Source organism: Rhinoraja longicauda, chromosome 6, assembly GCF_053455715.1.
Source record: "Rhinoraja longicauda isolate Sanriku21f chromosome 6, sRhiLon1.1, whole genome shotgun sequence".
In the NCBI taxonomy this organism is placed as follows: domain Eukaryota; kingdom Metazoa; phylum Chordata; class Chondrichthyes; order Rajiformes; family Arhynchobatidae; genus Rhinoraja; species Rhinoraja longicauda.
Genome location: NC_135958.1, coordinates 8,228,532 through 8,256,041, shown reverse-complemented (window position 1 = coordinate 8,256,041; position 27,510 = coordinate 8,228,532). Strand labels below are relative to the sequence as shown.

General features: G+C 46.7%; 2 protein-coding genes across 2 annotated transcripts in view; both read left to right on the top strand.

Annotated features, from left to right (window-relative positions):
- Positions 1–4,983, top strand: part of heatr3 (HEAT repeat containing 3) — a 40,653-nt gene extending 35,670 nt beyond the window's left edge. Inside the window, exons 13-15 of the mRNA XM_078401640.1 lie at positions 1,744–1,887; positions 2,858–3,034; positions 4,758–4,983. Coding sequence (XP_078257766.1) covers positions 1,744–1,887; positions 2,858–3,034; positions 4,758–4,871 — 435 coding nt within the window. The 3' untranslated portion in view covers positions 4,872–4,983. The remainder of the gene's footprint in view (positions 1–1,743; positions 1,888–2,857; positions 3,035–4,757) is intronic.
- A 19,339-nt stretch (positions 4,984–24,322) lies between these two features.
- tent4b (terminal nucleotidyltransferase 4B) overlaps positions 24,323–27,510 on the top strand; it is a 42,194-nt gene continuing 39,006 nt past the window's right edge. The window contains exon 1 of the mRNA XM_078400405.1: positions 24,323–24,804. Coding sequence (XP_078256531.1) covers positions 24,380–24,804 — 425 coding nt within the window. The 5' untranslated portion in view covers positions 24,323–24,379. The remainder of the gene's footprint in view (positions 24,805–27,510) is intronic.

Sequence of the window (27,510 nt, the reverse complement as noted above, 5' to 3'; positions counted from 1 at the left end):
CATCATATATATACAGCCGGAAACAGGCCTTTTCGGCCCTCCAAGTCCGTGCCGCCCAGCGATCCCCGTACATTAACACTATCCTACACCCACTAGGGACAATTTTTACATTTACCCAGCCAATTAACCTACATACCTGTACGTCTTTGGAGTGTGGGAGGAAACCGAAGTTCTCGGAGAAAACCCACGCAGGTCACGGGGAGAACGTACAAACTCCTTACAGTGCAGCACCCGTAGTCAGGATCGAACCTGAGTCTCCGTCGCTGCATTCGCTGTAAAGCAGCAACTCTACCGCTGCGCTACCGTGCCGGAGGAATGTGGACCAAGCGCAGGCAGGTGGGACTAGTATAGCTGGGACATGTTGGCCGCTGTGGGCAAGTTGGGCCGAAGGGCCTGTTTCCACACTGTATCACTCTATGACTCTCTATGAGTGGGGACCTCATTGAAACCTACCGAATAGTGAAAGGCCTGGATAGAATGGATGTGGGGAGGATGTTTCCACAAGTGGGAGAGTCTAGAACCAGAGGGCACAGCCTCAGAATAAAAGGACGTACCTTTAGAAAGGAGATGAGGAGGAATTTCTTTAGCCAGAGGGTGGTGAATCTGTGGAATTCATTGCCACTGGTCATGTCGATGAGTATTTTTAAGGCCGAGATCGACTGGTTCTTGATTAGTACGGGTGTCAAGGGGTTATGGGGAGAAGGCAGGAGGAGAGTTGCTGCCTTACAGCGCCAGAGACCCGGGTTCGACCCTGACTACGAGTGCTGTCTGTACAGAGTTTGTATGTTCTCGCCGTGACCTGCGTGGGTTTTCTCCGGCTGCTCCGGTTTCCCCCCACACTCCAAAGATTCCGTGCAGGTTTGTAGTAAAAGCCTAAACATAGAACAGGGGAAACTCCTTCCTTTGCCCCGCCCCCCTGACATCAGTCTGAAGAAGGGCCTTGACCCGAAACGTCACCCATTCCTTCTCTCCTGAGATGCTGCCTGACCTGCTGAGTTACTCCAGCATTTTGTGAAATAAATACCTTCGATTTGTACCAGCATCTGCAGTTATTTTCTTACACAGAGAAAAGTACAGTACCGGAACAAGCCCTTTGACCCACAATATCCGTGCTGAACATGATGCCGATTTAAACTGATCTCCTCTGTCTGCAAGTGATCCATATCCCCCCATTCCCTGCAGATCTGTGCGTCAATCTAAAGCATAGAAACATAGAAAATAGGTGCAGGAGTAGGCCATTCGGCCCTTCGAGCCTGCACCGCCATTCAATATGATCATGGCTGGTCATCCAGCTCAGTAACCTGTACCTGCCTTCTCTCCATACCCCCTGATCCCTTTAGCCACAAGGGCCACATCTAACTCCCTCTTAAATATAGCCAATGAACTGGCCTCAACTACCTTCTGTGGCAGAGAATTCCACAAACTCACCACTCTCTGTGTGAAGAAATGTTTTCTCATCTCGGTCCTAAAAGACTTCCCCCTTGTCCTTAAGCTGTAACCCCCTGGTTCTGGACTTCCCCAACATCGGGAACAATCTTCCCGCATCTAGCCTCTCCAACCCCCTTAAGAATTTTATATGTTTCTATAAGATCCCCCCTCAGTCTTCTAAATTCCAGCCACTTAAGTGCCACGACCAGGTTTTGTTTAATTCCGACATTGCTAAGCTTTGTTTCGGTGAGTTTGCAGTGACGACTGGAAAGCTTTGTGGACACTTGACGCCTTTCCTTTCCCCTCGTCGAGCAGGGTCTGAGTGCGGAGCAGCTGCTGCGACTGTGTGAAGCAGGAGCCCAGAGTGAGAACACCAGTGCCCGTGTCAACGTGGTGGCCATGGTGGGAATCAGTGGCAACGTGCTCGCCAAGGAGGAGAACACAGCTGACACTCTCAAGGTACCAGGACGACAACATCCCACACAAAACACGCTGCTCTCACCAGGCTGTTCCTGAGTTCAGGGCAACATAGTGGAACAGCAGTAGAGCTGCTGCCTCACAGCGCCAGAGACACGGGTTCGATCCTGACCACGGGCGCTTGTCTGTACGGAGTATGCACCTTCTCCCCGTGACCGCGTGGGTTTTCTCCGGGTGCTTCGGCTTACTCCCACTCTCCAGGTTGGTAGGTCAATTGGCTTCTGTAAATTGTAAATTGTCCCTCGTGTGTTGGATAGAACTGGTGTTCGGATGATCGCTGGTCGGCGTGGACTAGGTGGGCCGAAGGGCCTGTACGTCTAATGTCCAAAGGTCTAAGGTTTAAACCAAATTATATTGGCTTTTTAAAGACGTAAACATGACAAAAAAAGGGTCCTGACCCGAAGCGTTACCTATCCGTGTTCACCAGAGATGCTGCCTGACCCGCTGAGTTACTCCAGCACTTTGTGTCGTTCCTTGGTAAATGGGCATCTGCAGTTCCCTGCTTCTGCACCAAGACGTACGAGCTCTCTGTTACAGACCCTTTACTCCCATGGTTTACTTTAGAGATACAACAGGGAAACAGGCCTTACGGTCCACTGAGTCCACACCGACCATTAATCACCTGTTCGCACTAGTTCTATGTTGTCCCACTTCCTCATCCACTTCCTACACACCAGGGGAATTCACCAAAGCCCATTCACCTACAAACCCTGACGTCTTGGAGATGTGGGAGGAAACCAGAGCACCCGGTGAAAACCCACGCCGTCGCAGTGAGAACATGCAAACTCCACTCAGGCAGCGCCCGAGGTCAGGGTTGATCCTGGGTCTCTGGCGTTGTGAGGCATCAGCTCGACCCGCTGCGCCTCTGTGCACTGAATTAAAATGATCTGCTGTCTCCGACATTGGAAAATTATTTTGCCTTGTGTAATCCCGTGTGTTTATCAAACTGCAGGTGATGGGTGATTTCTTGCTGCAAGTGATGACCAAGGATTCGTCACTGGTGGTGGTGGGTGAAGCCCTGGATGCCCTCATTGACATATTTGCCGATGGACTTGAGGCCGACAGCGCAGCACGGCAAATGAAACTGCTCCACGCCCTCAAGTCATTCCAACCCGTCTTCAAATCGAGGGTAATTGCTGTTACGTGCACTGGGGTAGCAGAAATTATACATACATATAATATGTGTGTGTGTATATAGATGTGTGTGTATGTATATAGATGTGTGTGTGTATATAGATGTGTGTGTGTGTGTATATAGATGTGTGTGTGTGTGTATATAGATGTGTGTGTGTGTGTATATAGATGTGTGTGTGTGTGTGTATATAGATGTGTGTGTGTGTATATAGATGTGTGTGTGTGTTTGTATATAGATGTGTGTGTGTGTATATAGATGTGTGTGTGTGTATATAGATGTGTGTGTGTGTATATAGATGTGTGTGTGTGTATATAGATGTGTGTGTGTGTATATAGATGTGTGTGTGTTTGTATATAGATATGTGTGTGTGTGTTTGTATATAGATGTGTGTGTGTATGTATATATACACATTATATGCACATTATTGTATGTATATAATGCGTGTGTATATATATATATATATATACAATGTGTGTACACACACAACATTATGTACACAATGTTTGTGTGCATATATATATTTCTAAAGTGTGTGTGTATATAACATGTGCGTTTATGTATACATACATATATACACACACACTAGATAGATAGATAGATGGATGGATAGATAAATAGATAGATAGTGTAAGAAAATAACTGCAGATGCTGGTACAAATCGAAGGTATTTATTCACAAAATGCTGGAGTAACTCAGCAGGTCAGGCAGCATCTCAGGAGAGAAGGAATGGTGACGTTTCGGGTCGAGACCCTTCTTCAGACTGATGTCGGGGGTGGAGAATGAGTGTGTTTGTATGTGTATATAGAGCAGGTCAGGCAGCATCCATGGAGAAAATGGACTGGAGATGTTTGGGGTTGGGACCCACTTCAGTTTTGGGTTGGGACATTTCTTCAAACTGATTGTAGTGGGGTGGGGTGGGTGGGGGGGGGGCAAGAAAGCTGGAAAAGAGTTACTATCGCAACTTTTAAGAAACGTTCAGAGAGGTACATGGATATGGCAGGTTTGGAGGGATATGGGCTAAAAGCAGGCAGGTGGGACTAGTGTAGATGGGGCATGCTGGTCGGTGTGGGCAAGTTGGGCCGAAGGGCCTGTTTCCACGCTTTGTGATACTGACTCTAAGAGAGGCCGGGTGGGCCGAAGCCTTGCGAATGGTGGACACAAAATACTGGAGTAACTCAGCAGGTCAGACAGCATCCCTGGAGAACATGGATCAGTAACGTTTCGGGTCGGAACCCTTCTTCAGACAAGTGATGGGTGGATACAGGTGAGATGGGTTTAGTTGGCAGATGGGTGGAGTTAGTGGCAATGGCTGGAGGTGACAAGGAGACAAATGGGTGTTGGATAAGGAGAGAAGAGGTGTGAAATGTAAAGCAAGAGGGAGGGGTATAAATGGAAGGGGACAGACAGAGGAGGAAAGATGGGGGGATGGGTACGTCTCCAAAGACGTACAGGTATGTAGGTTAATTGGCTGGGTAAATGTAAAAATTGTCCCTAGTGGGTGTAGGATAGTGTTAATGTGCGGGGATCACTGGGCGGCACGGACTTGGTGGGCCGAAAAAGGCCTGTTTCCGGCTGTATATATATGATATGATATGATATGATGATGATATAAAAGACTGATGTTGATCGGTAAAGTGGCCGTTGAACAAATGTTCATGAACATAAATATTTCTTCACAGTTATTATTAGTATCTCTAACTGTAAACTCTTATCTTAGATCCAAAAGGAAGGAAAGGGTAACCTTGCCATAGATGAACGACTGGTTCTGGACAATGTGAAGATCAATCTCCGGAGATTTATAGCTTATCGCGAAGCTTTAACAAAAAAATAAACAGAAATCTATGGAGGCTGGTTCGAAGCTCAGCCAAAATTTGTATTTTCACCTGAGATCTCGTTCAATCATACGAAAGCTAACCATTAGTAACTAGTTTATCAAATTTAGATTTATGCATTAAACCTTTTTAAAATTAACTTTTCAATATTTGGGTTGTTTTTTAAAAAATGATTTTAGATTTTGACTGGCAGTTCAGTCCATAAACTACTTAGAAAAATAAGATACTTTTAATTTTCTGTAGCCGGCAAAAATTAAAAACCGTTCCAGTCTGTTAAATTAAGTCATAACTAGTTCATATCACATGACAAATATTCAATGTAGGGCAAACGACAACTGTTAACCAGGATAAGTTTAGAGATACCGCATGGAAACTGACCCTTCGGCCCACAGAGTCCATGCCGACCATCGATCACCCATTCTCACTAATTCTGTTATCCCATTTTCTCATCCACTCCCTACACACTAGGGGGCAATTTCACAGAGGCCAATTAACGGGGGGGGGGGGGGGGGGAGGGGACACGGTGGCACAATGGTAGAGTCGCTCCCTTACAGCGCTTGCAGCATCAGAGACCCGGGTTCGATCCCGATCACGGGTGCTGTCTGTACGGAGTTTGTACGTTCTCCCCGTGACCTGCGTGGGTTTTCCCCGAGATCTTCGGTTTCCTCACACACTCCCAAGACCTGCAGATATGTAGGTTAATTGGCCTGGTAAATGTACAAATTGTCCCTAGTGTGTGTAGGATAGTGTTAATGTGCGGGGATCGCTGGTCGGCGCGGACCAAAGGGCTTGTTTCCGCGCTGTATCTCTAAACTAAACTACAAACCTGTGTGTCTGGAATATGAGAGGAAACTGGAGCACCCGGAGGAAACCCACGCGGTCACAGAGAGAAAGTGCAAACTCCACGGGCAGCGCCCGGGGGCAGGATCGAACCACTGTGAGGTAGCAACTCTACCCTCGGCGTCACTGCACCGCCGCCCGGATTAATGTAGAAGAGGAATGATTGTAATGAAGCTAATATTTTTTGTGTAGGCATTCGGTTTAAACTCTGCCTGAGAACCAGTGTGCTGGCAAACTTTCCAAAGTTGTCAGGGACACTCGAATACAATCCCTTTCCCATCGAGCATAAGAGTGGCCTCTCGGCACTCCGGAGTGCCGAGTCGTTCAATTATCCCCAAAGACTTGGTATCTTCCACATCAGTGACGTTGGAATCCGAAGGGGGGAGGAGAGAAGAGCAAGGTTTGAGCCTGCCTGAGAATCTATCCTTGTACGGTGTACAAGTTTGAGAACTGTTTATACATCGGATTACCCAGCCATATTCCACTGGTGTTACTAACTGCAATGGCAGGAGCTTTGCAATCTTTAATACTGGCTGCTCTTCATGCCTGAAAACTTTCAGCACTAAAACCTCGCAAACCATTAGTCACTAATATCTTTGCTCCTTGGGTTGCTGAAGGAAACTGCACGTTGTCACCCCGGCTAAGGTAAAGTATTATTATTCTAAGTTCTTAATGCACATTAGATACATCAGCATCCTGGAATCTGAGCTGCATTTGGATACCTGGGAACCAATCCAAGTGGCGGTCTGCCAGCCTGTCGAATTATTTGACGGTCTACGGTCAGGTGGAGGGCTAGATTAGGAAACGCCATCAACTACACTTCCATTGGATTGTGCTACAAGTAGAGGTCACATAATTACTTGAGCTCGGCGGATGTAGAAAGCCCTGTAGAAACAACCTGCAATTGTTCATAAGTTCTAGGGGAAGAATTAGGCCATTCGGCCCATCAAGTCCACTCCGCCATTCAATCGTGGCTGGTCTATCCCTCTCAACCGCATTCTCCTGCCTTCTCCCCGTAACCCCTGACACCGGTACAAACAAGAATCTATCAATCTCCGCCTTAAAAATATCCATCGACTTGGCCTCCACAGCCTTCTGTGGCAATGAATTCCACAGATTCACCACCCACCCTCTGACTAATCTGAGGAAGGATGTGCTGGCACTGGAGAGGAGGTTTACGAGAATGATCCCGGTGGTGAGTGGGTTAACATTTGATGAGCGTTTGTCGGCACTGGGCCTGTACTCGCTGGAATTCAGAGGGATGAGAGGGGGAACCTCATTGAAACGTACAGAATAGTGAAAGGCCTGGATAGAGTGGATACAGAGAGGATATTTCCACCAGAGGGAGAGTCTAGGACAACCTCAGAATAAAAGGACGTACCATTGGAAAGGAGATGAGGAGGAATTTCTTTAGTCAGAGGGTGGTGAATCTGTGGAATTCATTGCCAGTGGAGGCCAAGTCAGTGGGTATTGTAAAGGCAAAGTTTGATAGGTTCTTGATAAGGAAAGGTGTCAACGGTTACGGGGAGAAGTTAGGAGAATGGGGTTGAAGGGAAAAATACATCAGCCATGATTGGAGGGCAGAACAGACTCGATGGGCTGAATGGCCTAATTCTGCCAATGAATTCCACAGATCCACCAACTTCTAACTAAAGAATTTCCTCATCTCATTTCTTGAGGTACGTCCTTTTTATTCCGAGGCTGTGCCCTCTGGTCCTAGTCTCTAGCACCAGCATAAACATCCTCTCCACATCCACTCTATCCAGGCCTTTCACTACTCGGTAAGATAGGGTTGGGACCTTCGATGGTGAAGGCTGTTCAGATATTTTACCTCCAGTCAACAATCGACTCATTGGTATATCTATTTCGGAAGCTCTCTAATGAGAATTAAAGAACGTTCTCAGAATTAAAGGACGTTCTTTTAGGAAGGAGATGAGGATAAATTTCTTTAGTGAGAGGGTGGTGAATCTATGGAATTCTTTGCCACTGAAGGCTGTGGAGGCCAAGCCAGTGGATATATTTAAGGCAGAGATAGATAGATTCTTGATTAGTATGGGTGTCAGGTTATGGGGAGAAGGCAGGAGAATGGGGTTGGGAAGTAGAGATAGATCAGCCATGATTGAACTCTTTATCACTTATGATTCCTGACATTGTATTGCAAATGGAGATAATGAATGAATGTTTTACATTGTCACGTGACAAGTCGCAGTGGTATTTATTTTGCATACAATACAATACAATACAACACAATATATCTTTATTGTCATTGTGCAGGGGTACAACGAGATTGGGAATGCGCCTCCCATACGATGCAATAAATTAATTAGCTAGTCAGTATTAATTTAAACAACAACAACCCAATGAAACAAATTGTAACAGTTTTAAAACAGAATAAAGTGCAAGTAGATCTGTGCCGGATCACTGTGCGATGTGACCATCCGGCTCAGCAGGACCGGTTCATAGCAGCTATGGCCCTGGGGATGAAGCTGTTCCTGAGTCTGGAGGTGCGGGCGTAGAAGGCCTTGTATCGTCTGCCCGATGGAAGGAGTTCGAACAGACTGTTGCAGGGGTGTGAAGAGTCTTTGTGGATGCTGATGGCTTTTCTGAGGCATCGTGTGTTGTAGATGCCCTCCAAGGCTGGCAGCTGTGTTCCGATGGTCCTCTGAGCTCTATGGACGACCCGCTGAAGAGCTTTCCTTTCTGCCTCCGTGCAGCTGAGGTACCACGCAGGGATGCCATGTGTTAGGATGCTTTCTATGGTGCAGCGGTAGAATGTCGTCAGCAGCTATTGGGGTAGTCCAGACTTCCAAGGTATGCAAAGAGTCGCCACGTAAAGGGCGTCGACGAAGTTACAAGGTATCCCGGGCCAGGTCCTTCTATGTAGGAAGGAACTGCAGATGCTGCACGGGTTGTTTTTAAATGTGCTATACAAATAAAATTGACTTGACTTGACTTGACCAAAGATTGACACAAAAAGCTGGAGCAACTCAGTGGGACAGGCAGCATCTCTGGATATCTTGGGTGTAAAATGGCATCTGCAGTTCCTTCCTACACGTTTCGTCTTATCCAGAGATGCTGCCTGTCCCACTGAGTCCTCCTCTGTCCTTCCCCAGTTGGTCGACACCGCTCTTTACGTGTACTGACATTTGCTTCTGCTATTGAGGAATTTTGGTGCGATTGTACAGCTGGAGTTACAGTGGTTGGATAGACTGATCTTTCATTCCCAAGCTAGGAGGGCACTGCCAGCAGATATCCCTGGCATTTCGCTCTACCTGGCAGAGCCCCGTGCCAGCAAAAGAGGACAGAAATTTGAACACAGCTGCCAGGCGTGATGACAGCTGGCTCCCAAAGACCATGACTGTTCCTGAGAATTTGGAGGTGATGGGTTTGTTTTCAGTTTAATTTAGAGATACGGTACGGAAACAGGCCCTTGGCCTGCTGAGTCCATGCCTAATGCTTCTCCCTCCACTCCCCCTTTCCCAGTTCTGCCACCAGTCTTCCTGTCTCCTACTACCTATCTTTATCCCGCCCCATCCGCTGACAGTCCCTGCTTTCCCTCTCCATCCCCTTCCCAGTTCTGCCACCAGTCTTCCTGTCACCTACATCCTATCGTTGTCCCGCCCCATCTGCTGACAGTCCCTGCTTTCCCTCTCCATCCCCTTCCCAGTTCTCCCACCGGTCTTCCTGTCTCCTACTACATCCTATCTTTGTCCCGCCCCCATCCCCTGACATCAGTCTGAAGAAGGGTCTCGACCCGAAATGTCACCCATTCCTTCTCTCCAGAGATGCTGCCTGCTTGACCCGCTGAGTTACTCCAGCATTTTGTGTCTGCCTGCTGCTTCTCATTTGAGATGGCCAAAACTGGAATAACATAACCCACAGTGGTTGTCACAAGGGTGCTCACCAGTACTGTCATTATATCTCTATTAAATAGTTTACTTTTAATTTGAAAGTGTAGTTTGCTTTAAAATTTTTGATTAAACAATTGGGTTTAGACACAAAAATCGCATTTTGAATATTTCTTCTCACAATATTATAGAATCCCCCTCTCAAAGCATTCCTGAGCGTCAAAATGTGTAGGAAGGAACTGCAGATGTTGGTTTACAGGGAAAGTGGACCCGCTGAGTTACTCCAGCATTTTGTGTTTATCTTCCTGAGCATCAGAATCTGTTTAATATGGATCTCAGATGATAGATGCAAAATGCAGGAGTAACTCAGCGGGACAGGCAGCATCTCTGGAGAGAAGGAATGGGTGACGTTTCCCATCCCTTCCCTCCAGAGATGCTGCCTGTCCCGCTGAGTTACTCCAGCATTTTGTGTCTATCTTCGGTGTAAACCAGCATCTGCAGTTCCTTTCTGCATAATATGAATCTCAAATGGTTAATGTAGCCAAGGGCACTAACCTTTCAAGATGATCCACTCTGGTCTTACCATAATGTTTTATCAAACTAGAAGGTCCTTAATGAGGATGTTGCCAGGACTCGAGGGCCTGAGCTTATAGGGAGAGGTTGGGCAGGCTAGGACTCTATTCCTTGGCGCACAGGGGGGTGAGGGGTGATCTTATTGAGGTATTTGAGGAAGGACATTCTTGCTATTGTGGGAATGCAGCGTAGGTTCACAAGGTTAATTCTCGGAATGGCGGGACTGTCGTATGTTGAAAGACTGGAGCGACTAGGATGCGAGGGGATCTTATTGAAACATATAAGATTATTAAGGGATTAGACAAGCTAGAGGCAGGAAACATGTTCCCAATGTGGGGGGAGTCCAGAACCAGGGGCCACAGTTTAAGAATAAGGGGTAGGCTTTTTCACTCAGAGTTGTAAATCTGTGGAATTCTCTGCCTCAGAAGGCAGTGGAGGCCAATTCTCTGGATGCTTTCAAGAGAGAGCTAGATAGAGCTCTTAATGATAGTGTGGTCAGGGGGTATGGGGAGAAGGCAGGAACGGGATACTGATTGTGAATGATCAGCCATGACCACTTTGAATGGCGGTGCTGGCTCAAAAGGCCGAATGGCCTACTCCTGCATCTATTGTCTATTGTATATAAGACCATGACAGCAATAGATAGGGTAGATGCAGAGAGTCTTTTACGCAGAGTAGGGGAATCAAGAAGCAGGGGACATAGGTTTAAGGCGAGGGGAGAAAGATTTAACAGGAACCTGAGGGGCACCTTTTTTACATAGAGGGGGATGGGTGTATGGAATGAGCTGCCAGAGGAGGTAGTTGAGGCAAGGTTTAAAAGACACTAGGACAGGTACCCCTTCTGTGCGAGCACTACAGTAAATGGGGTTGCAGCAGTGGGAATGATCCTTCAACCTCGGGCACTGAGCGTGGCCAGGACGTGTCTGTGCCACATCGCTCTCTGGCAGAGTCCCGTGCAAGCTAAAGAGGACAGAAATCTGAACAGCGCTGCCAGACATGATCGGGACATTGGCCTCCCAAAGGCCATGACTGTTCCTGAGAATGTGGAGGCAACCAGAGTATCAGTTTAATTTAGAGACACAACGCGGAATCTACACACCTGCATGGTCTTGAGGGAAACCGAAACACCAGGAGGAAACCCACGCGGTCATGGCGAGAACGTGCAAACTCCACACACACAGACAGCACCTGAGGTCGGGATCGAAACCTGGTCTCCGGCGCTGTGAGGCAGCCGCTCTACCCGCTGCGCCATTGAAAACCACAAAGGCAGATTTGATGCTCATTGTTTAACTGGCAGCAGGGATGATTCTCTTGTTCCCTGGTTGTGAAGCAACAGCTGTACTTCCTGGCACCAGCTTTGTGTGGGAACTCTACTGGGAGGAATATACCCAATGCACAGACACTTAATTCAAATAATAAGCCATAAAAGCAATCTACAGTGCCATTTGGTTGGCCCCATTGTGGGGAGAGACGTGAGGGGGAACTATTTATTATTGAAAGACTGGTGGGGAGCTTGTACCTGTCCCATCCTTGGTCCTGATGTCTTCTTATAACATAGAACAGTCCAGCACAGGAACAGGCCCTTCAGCCCACAATGTCTGTACCGACCATGATGCCAGGTTAGTTTAGTTTATCATTGTCACAGTGAAAAGCTTTTGTTGCGTGCTATCCAGTCAGCGGAAAGGCTGCACACGATTACAATCACGGTTGCAGGGCGGTCACGGAGGCGCGGCGGTAGAGTTGCCGCCTTACAGCGGATGCAGCGCCGGAGACCCGGATTCGATCCTGACTACGGGCGCCGTCTGTACGGAGTTTGTACGTTCTCCCCGTGACCTGCGTGGAGTTTTCTCCGAGATCTTTGGTTTCCTCCCACACTCCAAAGACGTACAGGTTTGTTGGTTAATTGGCTTGGTGAATGTAAACATTGTCCCTCGAGGATAGTGTTAATGTGTGGGGATCGCTGGTCGGCACAGACCCGGTGGGCTGAAGGGCCTGTTTCTGCGCTGTATCTCTAAACTCATCTAAAACTAAATCAAGCCGTCCACAGTGTACAGATAAAGGGAATAATGTTGAGTGCAAAATAACATCCAGTTAAAGATAGTCCGAAGGTCCCCAATGAAATAAATGATAGGTCAGGACCGTTCTGTAGTTGGTGATAGGATGGTTCGGTTGCCTGATACCAGCTGGGAAGAAACTGTCCCTGAATCTGGAGGTGTGCATTTTCACACTTCTGTACCTCTTGCCTGATAGGGGAGGGGAGTAGAGGGAGAGGCCGGGGTGAGACTGGTTCTAGATTCTGCTGGTGGCATATCCATGCCATTATTTCACTTTCACACAACTGGCTTTCTTAAAGGATTGGACAGACTGGATGCAGGAACAATGTTCCCGATGTTGGGTGTGTCCAGAACCAGGGGTCACAGTTTAAGAATAAGGGGTCGGCCATTTAGGACTGAGATGAGGAAAAACCTTTTCAGCCAGAGAGTTGTGAATCTGTGGAATTCTCTGCCACAGAGGGCAGTGGAGGCCGATTCACTGGATGTTTTCAAGAGAGAGTTAGATTTAATTCTTAGGGCTAATGGAATCAAGGAATATGAGGAAAAAGCAGGAACGGGGTACTGATTTTGGATGATCAGCCATGATCATATTGAATGGCTCGAAGAGCCGAATGGCCTACTCCTGCACCTATTTTCTATGTTTCTATGGCCACTAACTCATTCCAGAACAGAAACACAGAGGTAGAGGTGATGCCTTGATCACTTTGATCGATCCTGACTACGGGTGCTGTCTGTGTGGAGTTTATACGTTCTCCCTGTGACCAAGTGGGTGCTCCGGTTTCCTCCCACATTCCAAATGCGTGCAGGTTTGTAGGTTAATTGGCTTCTGTAAGTTGTTCCGCGTGTGTAGGATGGAACGAGTGTACGGGTGATCGCTGGTCGGCATGGACCCACTGGGCCAAAGGGCCTGTCTCCACGTGTATCTCTCAACTAAACTGAAGTAAACTAGTCAAGTCAAGTCAATTTTATTTGTATAGCACATTTAAAAACAACCCACGTTGACCAAAGTGCTGTACATCAGTTCAGGTACTAAGAACGAACATACATTGGTACACAAACATAACAGCACATACATAAACAGTTCACAGCGCCCCCTCAGAGGGCCTCAAACGTTAGGGAGTAGAAATAGGTTTTGTGCCTGGACTTCAAGGAGTCGATGGAGGGGGCAGTTCTGATGGGGAGAGGGATGCTGTTCCACAGTCTAGGAGCTGCAACCGCAAAAGCGCGGTCACCCCTGAGCTTAAGCCTAGACAGCGGGATAGTTAGTAGCCCCAAGTCGGCCGACCTGAGGGACCTGGAGATAGAATGGTGGGTTAGAAGATTTTCTAACTAAACAGATATAGAGCTTTGTGCGCTGTAGGTGACTTGCTGATCTCCAAGGCAAACATCTCAATCTGCTGTAAAGATCATTAAAGGTCACATCTTTGGGGTGGGCGGGAAATTATCCAGATTTTCAGAATAAAGAGCATACAGTATTTCTGCAGTAATTGAAAAAAATTAGGTGATTGACACAGATAAAACTACAGAGCAAAAGGGCAGCGTGAGGCCCATTCCATAATCTCATAGGTATTTGGATTCCTTGCAAATAATTAGAGCCTTAGGGACTAGCGGAATCAAGGGATATGTGGAGAAGGCAGGCAGGGGTTACTGATTACGGATGATCAGCCATGATCACAATGAATGGTGGTGCTGGCTGGAAGGGCCGAATGGCCTCCTCCTGCACCTATTTTCTATGTTTCTAAATATCCTGATACATTGAACACTTTTGGAATCACAACTATTATCATATCATATCATATCATATATATACAGCGCGGAAACAGGCCTTTTCGGCCCACCAAGTCCGTGCCGCCCAGCGATCCCCGTACATTAACACTATCCTACACACACTCGGGACAATTTTTACATTTACCCAGCCAATTAACCTACATACCTGTACGTCTTTGAAAACTATTTAACAAGTATTTTTATCCTAAAGACACAAAACTATTTCTGTACGTTTTTTGCGTAATATTTAACAGATGATTAACTGAAAGATTGCTTTCTATAATCTGCAGGTTGCACGTTCGCTTGCATTGTTTGAATGTTAGGTTAACCTGCACCATTCATTTTTCACCACCAATCAAGGACTAAATGGAAAAACTCTCTGAATACTTAGAGCTGAGGAAGGATTTTATAGAGTTGGTTAATCCAGACTATCGCAGTCTTGTAACTGGTGGAAGGAGAGACAACGTGATATACAAAGAATGAAATGGATACATGTCCCAAGGAACTGCAGGTACCGGGTTACAAAAAGACACAACATGCTAACTATCTTTACACACATCTCTAGTCAGAGGGTGGTGAATCTGTGGAATTCTTTGCCACAGAAGGCTGTGGAGGCCAAGTCAGTGGAGAGTTTTAAGGCAGAGATAGATAAATTCTTGATTAGTACGGGTGTCAGGGGTTATGGGGAGAAGGCAGGAGAATGGGGTTAGGAGGGAGAGATACTGTAGATCAGCCATGATTGAAAGGCGGAGTAGACTTGATGGGCCGAATGGCCTAATTCTACTCCTATCACTTATGACCTTATGCTGGAGTACATCAGGGGGTCGGGCAGCATCTCTGGAGAACATGGATGGGCAACGTTTTGGGTCGGGACTCTTAGACTCGAAACATCGCCTATCCACGTTCTCCAGAGACGTTGCCCGACCTGCTGAGTTACGCCAGTGGTAATGTTCTCCACGGCATTCCCAGCAGTTCCACGCAAAACACTGTATCAGTTTGTAAAATGCTCAACTGAAAGGAAAAATTATTGATAAATGAAACGGGCAGTTGCTGTTAAAATGTGAGCAAAGAGGAAAGGTGCAATTGTTTGGCACCTCAAATTATATGCGGAAAAAGTGGTTTCACAATAGCTCAGCTGTAGATGTTCCGAAGGTTTTATTGGATGAAATTGACGTAGCATCTTCACTAAAACCAGTTTGGGAGCTCAGGTAGAAGTAAAGACAAGAAAGACTGGTGCTCTTTCTCACTCCATCATCATCGGCGGTCACTCGAAGCGAGTACGACTGTCCTCTCCATAGGGTTGGACGCCTGTGCGTGACTTTGTTTAACGTGGGGAGACTGGTGCACAGACAGCCACCACAAGCTCTTCAGCGGGTAGTCCATAGAGCTCAGAGGACCATCGGAACACAGCTACCAGCCTTGGAGGGCATCTACAACACACAATGCCTCAGAAAAGCCACCAGCATCCACAAAGACTCTTCGCACCCCTGCAACAGTCTGTTCGAACTTCTACCATCGGGCAGACGATACAAGGCCTTCTACGCCCGCACCTCCAGACTCAGGAACAGCTTCATCCCCAGGGCCATAGCTGCTATGAACCGTCCTGCTGAGCCGGATGGTCACATCGCATAGTGATCCGGCACACATCTACTTGCACTTTATTCTGTTTTAAAACTGTCACAATTTGTTTCATTGGGTTGTTTAAATTAATACTGACTAGCTAATTAAATTATTGCATTGTATGGGAGGCACATTCCCAATCTCGTTGTACCCCTGTACAATGCCAATAAAGATATATTGTATTGTATTGTAGATCTGGGTCAGGATCCAGTGGCGTGGAGTCCAAGACGACCGGGGACCCTTTCCTGCTGCAGCCTTCATCCATCCGCCTTCCCAGCCGTTGTGACGCTCCACTAAAGTCAGCCATCATCCTCCACCTGTTCCACCGTTGAGGTCTTGGTTGGATTGCTCTTTGTCAGGGGCCTCCCCCTCGACCGTACCGCCATGGGTGACCCTACCAGGAGCGTAGCTCCAGACGGCAACGCCCTCGGGACCACGCAAGCTTCTCCACCACGACAAGGTGACAATCCACGTAGAGGTTTCTTACTCCAGCTCCCCCAGCTTTGCAAGGTGTCCGATGGAGGAGGCGGCAAAGGTGGCGCAGCAGTAGAGTTGCTGCCTCACAGCACCAGAGACCCAGGTTCGATCCTGACTACGGGTGCTGTCTGTGACCACATGGGTTTTCCCTGGGTGCTCCGGTTTACTCCCACACTCCAAAGAGGAGCAGGTTTGTAGGTTAATTAGTTTCGGTAAAAACTGTCCCCGGTGTGTGGGAAATTGCTAGTGTGCTGGTTGGAGTGGACTTGGTGGGCAGAGGGGCCTGTTTCCATGCTCTAGCTAAAGGAAAGTCTATCTCACATGTTAACTGAAATCAGATAACTATGGGTGCTGTCCGTATGGAGTTTGTACGTTCTCCCCGCGACCTGCGTGGGTTTCTCCGAGACCTTCGGTTTCCTCCCACACTCCAAAGACGTGCAGGTTTGTCCGTTAATTGGTTTGGTATCATTCTAAATTGTTCCTAGTGTGTGCACGGTAGTGTTAATGTGGTCGGCACGGAATCGGTGGGCCGAAGGGCGCGTATCTCTAAAACTTAAACAACCAAAACTAACTGGGAAGAGACTAAACAAAAAAGTGCCCTCCTCTGAATCAGCCCACATTCACAGTTGGTGGTACTAACATTTCGACTAACAATCTACTAACATTCATAACTTTTTTTCCAGAACTGAATTTTTCCTTAAAGGAAAGATTACTGCAATTTTAGTCAGCACACACAAAACAGTAACAATTTATTATGAATGCCACTATAATTATTAACAAATAAAGTCATCCTGCTCACATCGAATAGATTTCGAATGTGATAAACGCCCATGTCTTAAACCTGTTTATAAAGAACAATGGGAAGAGATTAATTTGTTGCTTAGCAGAAGTGTTGTTCACCTATGCCAGTTCACATGGAGTCATTTGGATTATGGTCTTCAAAAAACAATCCTTCTGCAATGTTACAGAGATGTTTTAATTAGGCTACACGTCCTTATAAGGGAATAGTATGTGTGATGATACTTTGTCATTGGGTTTATGCAGCTGCCAGCACTTTGCGCTGCAGCTAATACGCCAGAACTCCAGCCTTTAAAGGGATAGATCGGGTGTCAGGGGTTATGGGGAGAAGGCAGGGGAATGGGGTGAGGAGGGAGAGATAGATTACAACATGTTTCGATAGGACTGAGATGAGGAAAAACTTTCTCACCCAGAGAGTTGTGAATCTGTGGAATTCTCTGCCACAGAAGGCAGTGGAGGCCAATTCACTGGATGTTTTCAAGAGAGAGTTAGATTTCGCTCTTGGGGCTCACGGAATCAAGGGATTTGGGGAAAAAGCAGGAACAGGGTACTGATTCTGGATGATCAGCCATGATCATATTGAATGGTGGTGCTGGCTTGAAGGGCCGAATGGCCTACTCCTGCACCTATTTTCTATGTGTCTATGATATGATACGATAGAACTTTGTTTATCCCAGGAGGGAAATTGGTCTGGCAACAGAACAAGAAACATGAACATAAAGTGATGGGTGGAAAGTCCAGGATTGGGGATGTGCAAAGATTGCAGAGGGGGGGTCAGTTTACCCCACGAAAGAAGGGGGAGGAGTTGTACAGTTTGATAGCCACAGGGAAGAAGGATCTCCTGTGGCGTTCTGTGCTGCATCTCGGTGGAACCAGTCTGTTGCTGAAGGTGCTCCTCATGTTGGCCAGTGTGTCACGGAGGGGGTGAGCTGTACTGTCCAGGATGCTCCGTAGTTTAAGGAGCATCCTCCCCTCCAAGACCACCTCCCGTGGATCCAACTCCGCCCCCAGGACGGAGCCAGCCTTCCCGATGAGTTTGTTGATCCTATTGGCGTCCGTGGCCTTCGCCCTGCTGCCCCGGCGCACGACAGCGAAGAAGATGGCACTGGCTGCCACCGATCGGTAGAAATCTGCAGCATCTCACTGCAGACGTTGAAGGAGTGGAGCCTTCTCACAAAGTACAGCCGTCTCTGTCCCTTCTTGCACAGGGCCTCAGCGTTCCTGGACCAGTCCAGTTTACTGTCCAGGTACACTCTAAGGTTCTTGTACTCTTTGGTAAACTGCCCATTCACACCCTTGATGGAGACAGGGGACAGGGATATTCATCTCCTCCTAAAGTCCATCACTAACTCCTTAGTCTTGTTGACGTTGAGCTGCAGGTGTTCAGACCACACCACTCAACAAAGTTGTTGACTACACCTCTGTATTCAGCGTCCCTCCCCTCACTGATGCAGCCCACAATTGCAGGGTCATCTGAAAACTTCAGCAGGTGGCAGGAGACGGAGTTGTATCTGACGTCTGAGGTGTAGATGGTGAACAGGAAGGGGGAGAGGACCGTCCCCTGTGGGGCCTGTGTTGCTCACCACCATGTCCAAGACACAGTTCTGTAGCCTGTCATACTGTGGTCGTCCAGTCAGGTGGTTGGTGATCCAGGACACCAATGGAACATCCACCCGCATCTCCGTCAGTTTGCTCCCTAGCAGTGCAGGCCGGATGGTGCTAAACGCACAGGAGAAGGAAAAAAACATGTCTCTCACAATGCTTCCCGGCCTATCCAGGTGAGCAGGGGAACAGTGGAGCAGGTGGATGATGGCGTCCTCAACCACCATCTTTATACACAATAGGCAATAGGTGCAGGAGGAGGCCATTCGGCCCTTCGAGCCAGCACCACCATTCAATGTGATCATGGCTGATCATTCTCAATCAGTACCCCGTTCCTGCCTTCTCCCCATACCCCCTGACTCCACTATCCTTAAGAGCTCTATCTAGCTCTCTCTTGAATGCATTCAGAGAATTGGCCTCCACTGCCTTCTGAGGCAGAGAATTCCACAGATTCACAACTCTCTGACTGAAAAGGTTTTTCCTCGTCTCAGTTCTAAATGGTCTACCCCTTATTCTTAAACTGTGGCCCCTTGTTCTGGACTCCCCCAACATTGGTAACATGTTTCCTGCCTCTAACGTGTCCAACATATCATATGATATGAGAACCCCTTAATAATCTTATACGTTTCGATAAGATCTCCTCTCATCCTTCTAAATTCCAGTGTATACAAGCCTAGTCCCTCCAGTCTTTCAACATACGACAGTTCCGCCATTCCTGGAATTAACCTGGTGAACCTACGCTGCACGCCCTCAATAGCAAGAATATCCTTCCTCAAATTTGGAGACCAAAACTGCACACAGTACTCCAGGTGCGGTCTCACTAGGGCCCTGTACAACTGCAGAAGGGCCTCTTTGCTCCTTTTTGTTTGGTAAGCGAACTGCAGGGGGTCAGATAGGGTTCAATCAGGGGTCAGTCGCAGGTGAGTGAGCACCAGCCTCCCCAGGGACTTCATGATGTGTGAAGTCGGCGCCACCGGTCTGTAGTCATTGGAGGAGCTGGGACAGGAACCAGGCAGAATGTCTTCCACATCACAGGAATCCGCTCCAGGCTCAGGTTGAAGACATGCAGGAATACGCCACGCGACTGGCTGGCACACGCCTTGAGTACCCTAGGGCTGAAGCCATCGGGACCCGTGGCTGTGCCTGGGTGGAGTCTGCCCAGCTCTTTCCTCGCCTGCTATGTCTTGATGGTCAGGCACGAACGTGGACCAGGGGGATTGAGGGGGAGAGTGTCGGGGTGCAGAGGGGGAGGTAGGGCATTGGCCACAATGGCCGAGTAGACGATGGGCTTTATGGCCTGATTCTCGTAGAACTCATGAACATCATCGAACAGTACAACAGTTCCTTAAATCCCACACCAGTAGTAGATAGGTTCATAAGTTCCAGGAGCAGAGTAAGGCCATTTGACCCTTCCAGTCTCATTCAATCATGGCTGATCTATCTTTCCCTCTTAACCCCTTTCTCTTGGCTTCTCCCCGTAACTCCTGACATTCGTTGGAACCCTTTGGATTGTGGTCTTCATGGGGGTCTGTGTAATCAGGTGCTGATTACACCTCGAGTGAGGGGCTATTTTCTGTAACACTGTGTAATCAGCTGTCCCATTGCTGATCATCCTACCATCTCTTCCTCTTCATTGCCTTCTGAACATCTACCTCCACTACCATCTACCTCATTGGTGACCCTCGGACTATTCTTGATCGGACTTTGCTGGCTTTATCTTGCACTAAACGTTATTCCCTTATCATGTATCTATGCACTGTAAATGGCTCGATTGTAATCATGTATTGTCTTTCCGCTGACTGGTTAGCAAGCGACAAAAGCTTTTAACTGTACCTTGGTACACGTGACAATAAATTGAACTGAACTTCTTAATGATTTAATAGGAACGGCACGGTGGCGCAACGGTAGAGTTGCTGCCTTACAGCGAATGCAGCGCCGGAGACTCAGGTTCGATCCTGACTACGGGTGCTGTACTGTAAGGAGTTTGTACGTTCTCCCCGTGACCTGCGTGGGTTTTCTCCGAGATCTTCGGTTTCCTCCCACACTCCAAAGACGTACAGGTATGTAGGTTAATTGACTGGGTAAATGTTAAAAAATTGTCCCTAGTGTGTGTGTAGGATAATGTTAATGTGCGGGGATCGCTGGGCGGCGCGGACTTGGTGGGCCGAAAAGGCCTGTTTCCGCGCTGTATCTGAAATATGAAAAATAAAAATATAGGAACCAGATGTAATGGGGGTTGTGTTGCACATTTAAAGCTGCAGATGCACATTTACAAATGCGTTGTGCTGTTCCAATTACGAATTTCATTGTTCCACTTTGGGACATCTATATACTAAAACTCTTGTTTGTTATCTTGTTTGTGACTGAACTTCAGCCAAAACGGTACACGATAGCGCAACAATTTTAGGCCCACCTTACTCACCATTGTCACTTTAGTGATAATGCAGGTAGTTTTATTCAAATCGGTGTTATATTTTTAAAGTTATTCACATTTTAAACTTTAAAAGGAGGGGAGGGGGAGGGGAGGAGGAAGGAGAGAGGGGGGAAGGGAGGAGTGGGGGAGAAGGGAGAGGGGAGGGAGGGTTGAGGAGAGAGGGGAGGGGGGGGGGGAGGGGGGTTGCTGCACCAATGCAGGAGAGGTTTGGGCCCAACGAGTCCACTTTGTCTAGTATAACAATAAAACACTCCCTCGACTTTCTCACTCTCTTTAACACTTAGGAAGTGGGAAAAAAATGTTGGAATTAGTAAATCATTTCAAATTGTATTTATAAATGCATAGCAGCTGCAGAGGATGAGGGGTGAACTTACAAAGGTGTAGAACATCATGAGGGGAATAGATAGAGTAGGTACACAGTGCCTTTTACCCAGAGTATGGGAATCTTCTTCTTGCGTTTGAGGCAGCAGAGGTTATGAAGCTGCTTCTGCTGTCTCTGTTTGTTGTCGTTCGCCTGACTGAGGTCAGTTGACTGGGCTCACCACGGGGAGGTCGACAACGTGAGCCCCCGTATGGGAATCAAGAACCAGGGGACATGGGTTTAAGGTGAGAGGGGAAAGATTTAATAGGACACAGAAAGCAGGAGTAACTGTTACTCCAGCTTTTTGTGTCTATCCTCGATTTAAACCAGCATCTGCAGTTCCTCCCTATACAAGATTTAATAGGAACCTGATATAATGTGACACAAAATGCTGGAGTAACTCAGCGGGACAGGCAGCACTTCTGGAGAGAGGGAATAGGTGACAATAGACAATAGACAATAGGTGCAGGAGTAGGCCATTCAGCCCTTCGAGCCAGCACCGCCATTCAATGCGATCATGTCTGATCACTCTCAATCAGTACCCCGTTCCTGCCTTCTCCCCATACCCCCTCACTCCGCTATCCTTAAGAGCTCTATCCAGCTCTCTTTTGAAAGCATTCAACGAACTGGCCTCCACTGCCTTCTGAGGCAGAGAATTCCACACCTTCACCACTCTCTGACTGAAAAAGTTCTTCCTCATCTCCGTTCTAAATGGCCTACCCCTTATTCTTAAACTGTGGCCCCTTGTTCTGGATTCCCCCAACATTGGGAACATGTTTCCTGCCTCTAATGTGTCCAATCCCCTAATTATCTTATATGTTTCAATAAGATCCCCCCTCATCCTTCTAAATTCCAGTGTATACAAGTCTGAAGAAGGGTCTCGACCTGAAACATCACCCATTCCCTCTCTCCAGAAGTGCTGCCTGTCCCGCTGAGTTATTCTGGCATTTTGTGTCTTTCTTCGATTTAAACCATCATCTGCAGTTCTTTCTTACCGATTTAATGGGAGTTGTGTTGCAGGTTTAAATGTTAAAACACACACACACACACAGGGAGTCGGAGAAAGACATTGGAATTAGAAAATGATTGCAAATTGTATTTTTAAATGCAGAGCAACTTCCAGTTTCAGGAAATACTATTTGGGCGATTGCATTGCGTTGTTTTTGAGGAGTTTACAATCAGTGGACTCCGCCCCCTGCACAAGTTTCACTTCTGGGGAAACGAGAGTGAAGGGTTGGAGATTGTGTGAAAAGATGTGCACGAGGAGGGTTTACCCACTGGGGTAGTAAACCCTCGCCGGGGTAAACCCTTGCTGGGGTACACACATCAGAGTCTCTATAAGATTTACTAAATACTCTTTGGACAAGTGCAAGCCATCTATACATTATAACTCTCGTTTGTTTGTTTGTTTGTTTGTTCCTGAACGACAGCCAAACCGGTACACGATAGCGCGACAATTTTAGGCCCACCTTTCACCATCATCCCTTTGGCGCTAATGAAAGAAGTTTCATTGAAATCGGTGTTATATTTTTAACGTTATTCACATTTTAAAGTTTAAATCTATCTCCTAAGGAAGGAGGGGAAGGGATGGAGGGGAAGGGGGATAGGGAGGAGGGAGAGGGGAGGAGGGAAGGAGGGAGGGGGGAGAGGGGAGGGGGCCGGAGTGGGTGCTGCACCAATGCAGTAGAGGTTGGGTCCACTTGGTCTAGTTGTTAATAAATGCAGGACGAGGGGTAATCTTAGAGAGGTGTCTAAAATCATGAAGGGAATAGATGGGGTATAGTCATAGAGTGATAAAGTGTGGAAAGAGGCCCTTCGGCCCAACTTGCCCACACCGGCCAACATGTCCCAGCTACACTGGTCCCACCTGCCTGCGTTTGGTCCACATTCTTCCAAACCTGCCTGCGTTTGGTCCACATCCTTCCAAACCTGCCCTGTCCATGTACCTGTCTAACTGTTTCTTAAAACATTGGGATAGTCCCAGCCTCAACGACCTCCTCTGGCAGCTTGTTCCATACACCCACCACCCTTTGTGTGGAAAAAGTTACCCCTCAAGATTCCTATTAAATCTTTGCCCCTTCACCTTACACCTATGTCCTCTGGTCCTCGATTCCCCTACTCTGGGCTTAATAGGAACCTGACTTAATGGAAGATATAGGCAGACACGAAATGCTGGAGTAACTCAGTGGGACAGGCAGCATCTCTGGAGAGAAGGAATGGGTGACATTTCGGGTCGAGACCCTTCTGAAGGGTCCTCCTCTCCAGAGATGCTGCCCGTCCCGCTGAGTTACTCTAGCATTTTATGTCCACCTTCGATTGAAACCAGCAACTGCAGTTCTTTCCAACACTCAATGGAAGTCATGTAGCACATTTAAATGCTAAAAACGCACTTAGGAAGTAGGAGAAAATACTTGCACATTTTTTTTATAAGTGCAAAGCAACTTCTAGATCCAGTGAATACTATTTGGGCAGTTGCATTATAAATGCAGAACAACATCTAGATGTAGTTAGGCAATCGCATTCATTGTTTTTGTGCAGTTTGCAACCAGCTGGTGTCCCTGGACTCTGCTCGCTGCGCTTAAGTTTCGCTTCTGGGGAAACGAGAGCGAAGGTTTGGAGCGTAAGCGCTGAGATATGCACTGGGCGGGGTCCGATTGTTGCGCCGCCTTCGCCGGCCGCTCGGGGCGGTAGGGAGGGACGCGTGTGCGGAGCCGAGGGCAGTGCGCGTGCGCGCACCAGCCCCTGGCCCGGCCGAGAGGAGCCGATCGGAAGAGGAAGAGGGGGCAGCCGAAACCCGACGGGAGCCGAAGCCGAGAAGTGCCGAAGCCGAGCGGAGCCGAAGCCCGAAGCGAGCCGAACGAAGAGCCGAAGTCGAGCGGAGGGGGGGGGGGGAAGGAGGAAGACGAAGCCGAGCGGAGGGAGTGGGAGCCGAAGCCGAGAAGAGCCGAAGCCGAACGGAGCCGAAACCCGACGGGAGCCGAACGAAGAGCCGTAGCCGAGCGGAGCCGAAGCCGAGCGGCCGCCATTACGGTGGGGCGGGCCCCTTGGTTACGGGCGCAGTGTGTGACAAGGCTGCGCCGGGCTGATCCACGCCGCGCCGCGCTCTGCTCTGCTCTACCGCCGGCTTCGTTTGATGGATCCTCGCATCGCCTGGTTCCAGCCAGAACAGCTCGGTCCCGCCAACGTCCTGTGGATGCAAATCTGGGAGACGACGCAGGGCTTGAGGAATCTTTTCTTTAATAATAATAATAATAACTGTGCGGCGGCGGCGGCGGCGGCAGCGGACACCATGTTGAGGGAGCGCGACGGCGGCCAGGGCGGCCAGGGTGTGGGCGACTTCGGCCGCCAGGGAGACTTCCTACCGCTCGAAACGGGCGCAGACATCTGCCCTGCCGACCAAGCGGACTGGAGGAAAGGCCAGGCCGAGCACAGCAACCGCAACAAGAGGAAACGGGACAACAAGGCCAGCACATTCGGCTTGAACTACAGCCTGGCGTCGGGCGGCCCTTACAGTGGGACCCCCTGGAAGAACCGCAGTTACAGTGAGGGAGTGCTGGGGTAAGTAAAGCCCGCCCCACTTTAGGCTACTCCCCTGGCTCCGCCATCGCAAGGCTAATCCGGGTGCCGGTGCGTGGTGGTACTGTGGAGGGCTTCGTAAATCCTGCCCGATGAGGACTGCTCCGGCGGTGCCATTTCCATAAATGCAGCCCACACTGGAGATGGCAAGGAAGGCAGCCCATGCCATGATTTAAAGGTGCACTGTCAAAAGAGGACTGGGAAGCTATTTAATATCCATATATATATACATATTTATAAATAAAATATATCCATACATATATTCTCTCTATATATATAAACATGCATATATTTTTATCTCCCTATATATATATATATATATATATATATATATGTGTGTGTGTGTGTGTGTATATGTGTATATATTTCGAGAGAGAAAATATGCATGCATGTGTCATATATATATATATATAACACATGTATGCATATATTTTCTCTCATATATAAACATGCATATATTTAATCCTATAAAATATGCATGCATATATTTTATCTATATATATTTGTATATATGTAGATATCTATATATTAAATATATGCATGTGTGCATATGAATTTATATTAAAATGCTTCCCAGTCCCCTTTTGACAGTGCACCTTGAAATCGTGTAAAATATTTGCCAAAATGCAACATGTATAATTTGTGTATATACATGTATGTTGCTTGTGTATATGTAATATGAATATCACTGTACTTTAATTGGTACACGTGAAAATAAAAGACCTTTGAGACCTTTATATTCGATATGTTAAATGCATACGGACATATTTTATCCACAAGTGTGTTATATATATATATATATATATATATATATATGTATATATATATAATGCACAAACACACATAGTTCTCTTTGCGTGAGAGAACTGTGTGTGTTTGCTTATATGTGTGTGTATATATGTGTGTATGTATATATATATATACACACAAAAAATCATGAAGTGCACGCATATTGCATCAAATATTTGATATTTAATTTGTGTCATGAAAAATTATGCAGCTCTAAAACGGGTAAAGAAATAGAGCCATGCAACTTTTCATGATACAAATGAAATATTTGATGCAATTTGGCATTCCTTCATATGCGACCAAAGCCTCAACATTGTTTAAAATTAATGAAAATAAATCATTTAAGCACCTATCACTGCTCATAGGTATGCATTTTTTTGAGACATTGGTAATCATTGATCAAATCAAACTTTTTTACAGTTACTTAAATTCGCAGTGATCTCCTTGGGTTTCTTGAGCAAGAGGTAAATGAAGGAATATGGATATTCTTTATCAGCAAATTATTTATTTTCATCCTTTCCAAAGTAGAATAGGTGCAGGACTGTAATGGTGTCATACAAATTTGATTTGAAGAGCTGTAATGTAAAGATAGAATTTACTGGTTCTTAATTGTACAAAGACTAATAATTATTTAGTGATGATCGTGCAATAAATCTTTCATTGTATTAAGGATGGGGAAATTATTAAATACAAATCCATTAACTGCTATCAAGAATTCTGTTTAATATATAAAAATAAGGATTTGGCATGTGTGTTTTCCTCTTTAAACCTTTAATCGACTTTTCCTTGTAGCTGGAATTGGTAATATTGCCAAATGTATATATAATTTACCATTTTTCTGATTTGGCATGATTTATGTATTTTAGTCCTAATGACCATTGTAAAGTGAGGTACGATTTATATGAATTTGACAGCTTTCATTTAGTGGCTCTTCAAAATTGAGTGTATTTGCATGGCACCTTTATAGTACCAGTTAAAATGTCACTTTTCCATGCCTATTTTTGGATATCTAATGTTCTTTTGGAACTATTACAGTAATGGTCTTGATTTTGAAGTGAAGTGGTCAAGTAAAGTATGGTGTATATTGTAACATAATTTCCCCTTAAAGATTGAAAGTGGACCTAATTAGTGAACTTCATTCAACCCACGTGGTAGCAGCAGGCAGCTATCACTTTAGAAAATCTAATGTCCTTGAGCTAGGGCAGATTTGCACATGTAGACTTTGGAGTGAAGGGAAGTTCAAAGCTTTAAAAGAAAGTTGATTATTTTTTCACGAGTGCCGCAGCAGAATTTGAAAAATCTGCCCACTTGATCATTATGGCCAAATGTACTTCTCAAATCTGCTTCATGATGCATTTGTTTGCATTTTAACTCTAAGTTTATATTGAATGCTTAACATTTACAGTTAAAAAATGAAAGATCTAATTTGTTCCTTTGTTGTTTGATTTATAAGTAAAGCTAATGTGCGTGACACATTTTGGAAATACTGAGTGTTTTACTTTTTATGGCAATACTGAGTAATTATGATACTTGAGGGTTAAATATATATTTTTAAGTCCCATCTTTGTTAGCGAGAGTGGCACTTGTAGACAAGGATATGTAACTGTTGGGAGGAACTGCTGATGCAGGTTTGAACCGAAGATAGACAGAAAAAGCTGGAATAAGTTAGCGGGACAGGTAGCACCTCTGGAGAGAAGGAATGGGTGATGTTTCGGGTCGAGACCTTTCTTCAGATTCTGGGTCTTGACGCGAAACACCGTCCATTCCTTCTCTCCAGAGATGCTGCCTGTCCCGCTGAGTTACTTCAGCTTTTTGTGTCTTGTCAGCAGATATTGTCAGTCTTTAAGTTTACCCATGTTGGTTTTGCTGTGCTGATAAATCCATACATGTCAAGTCAGC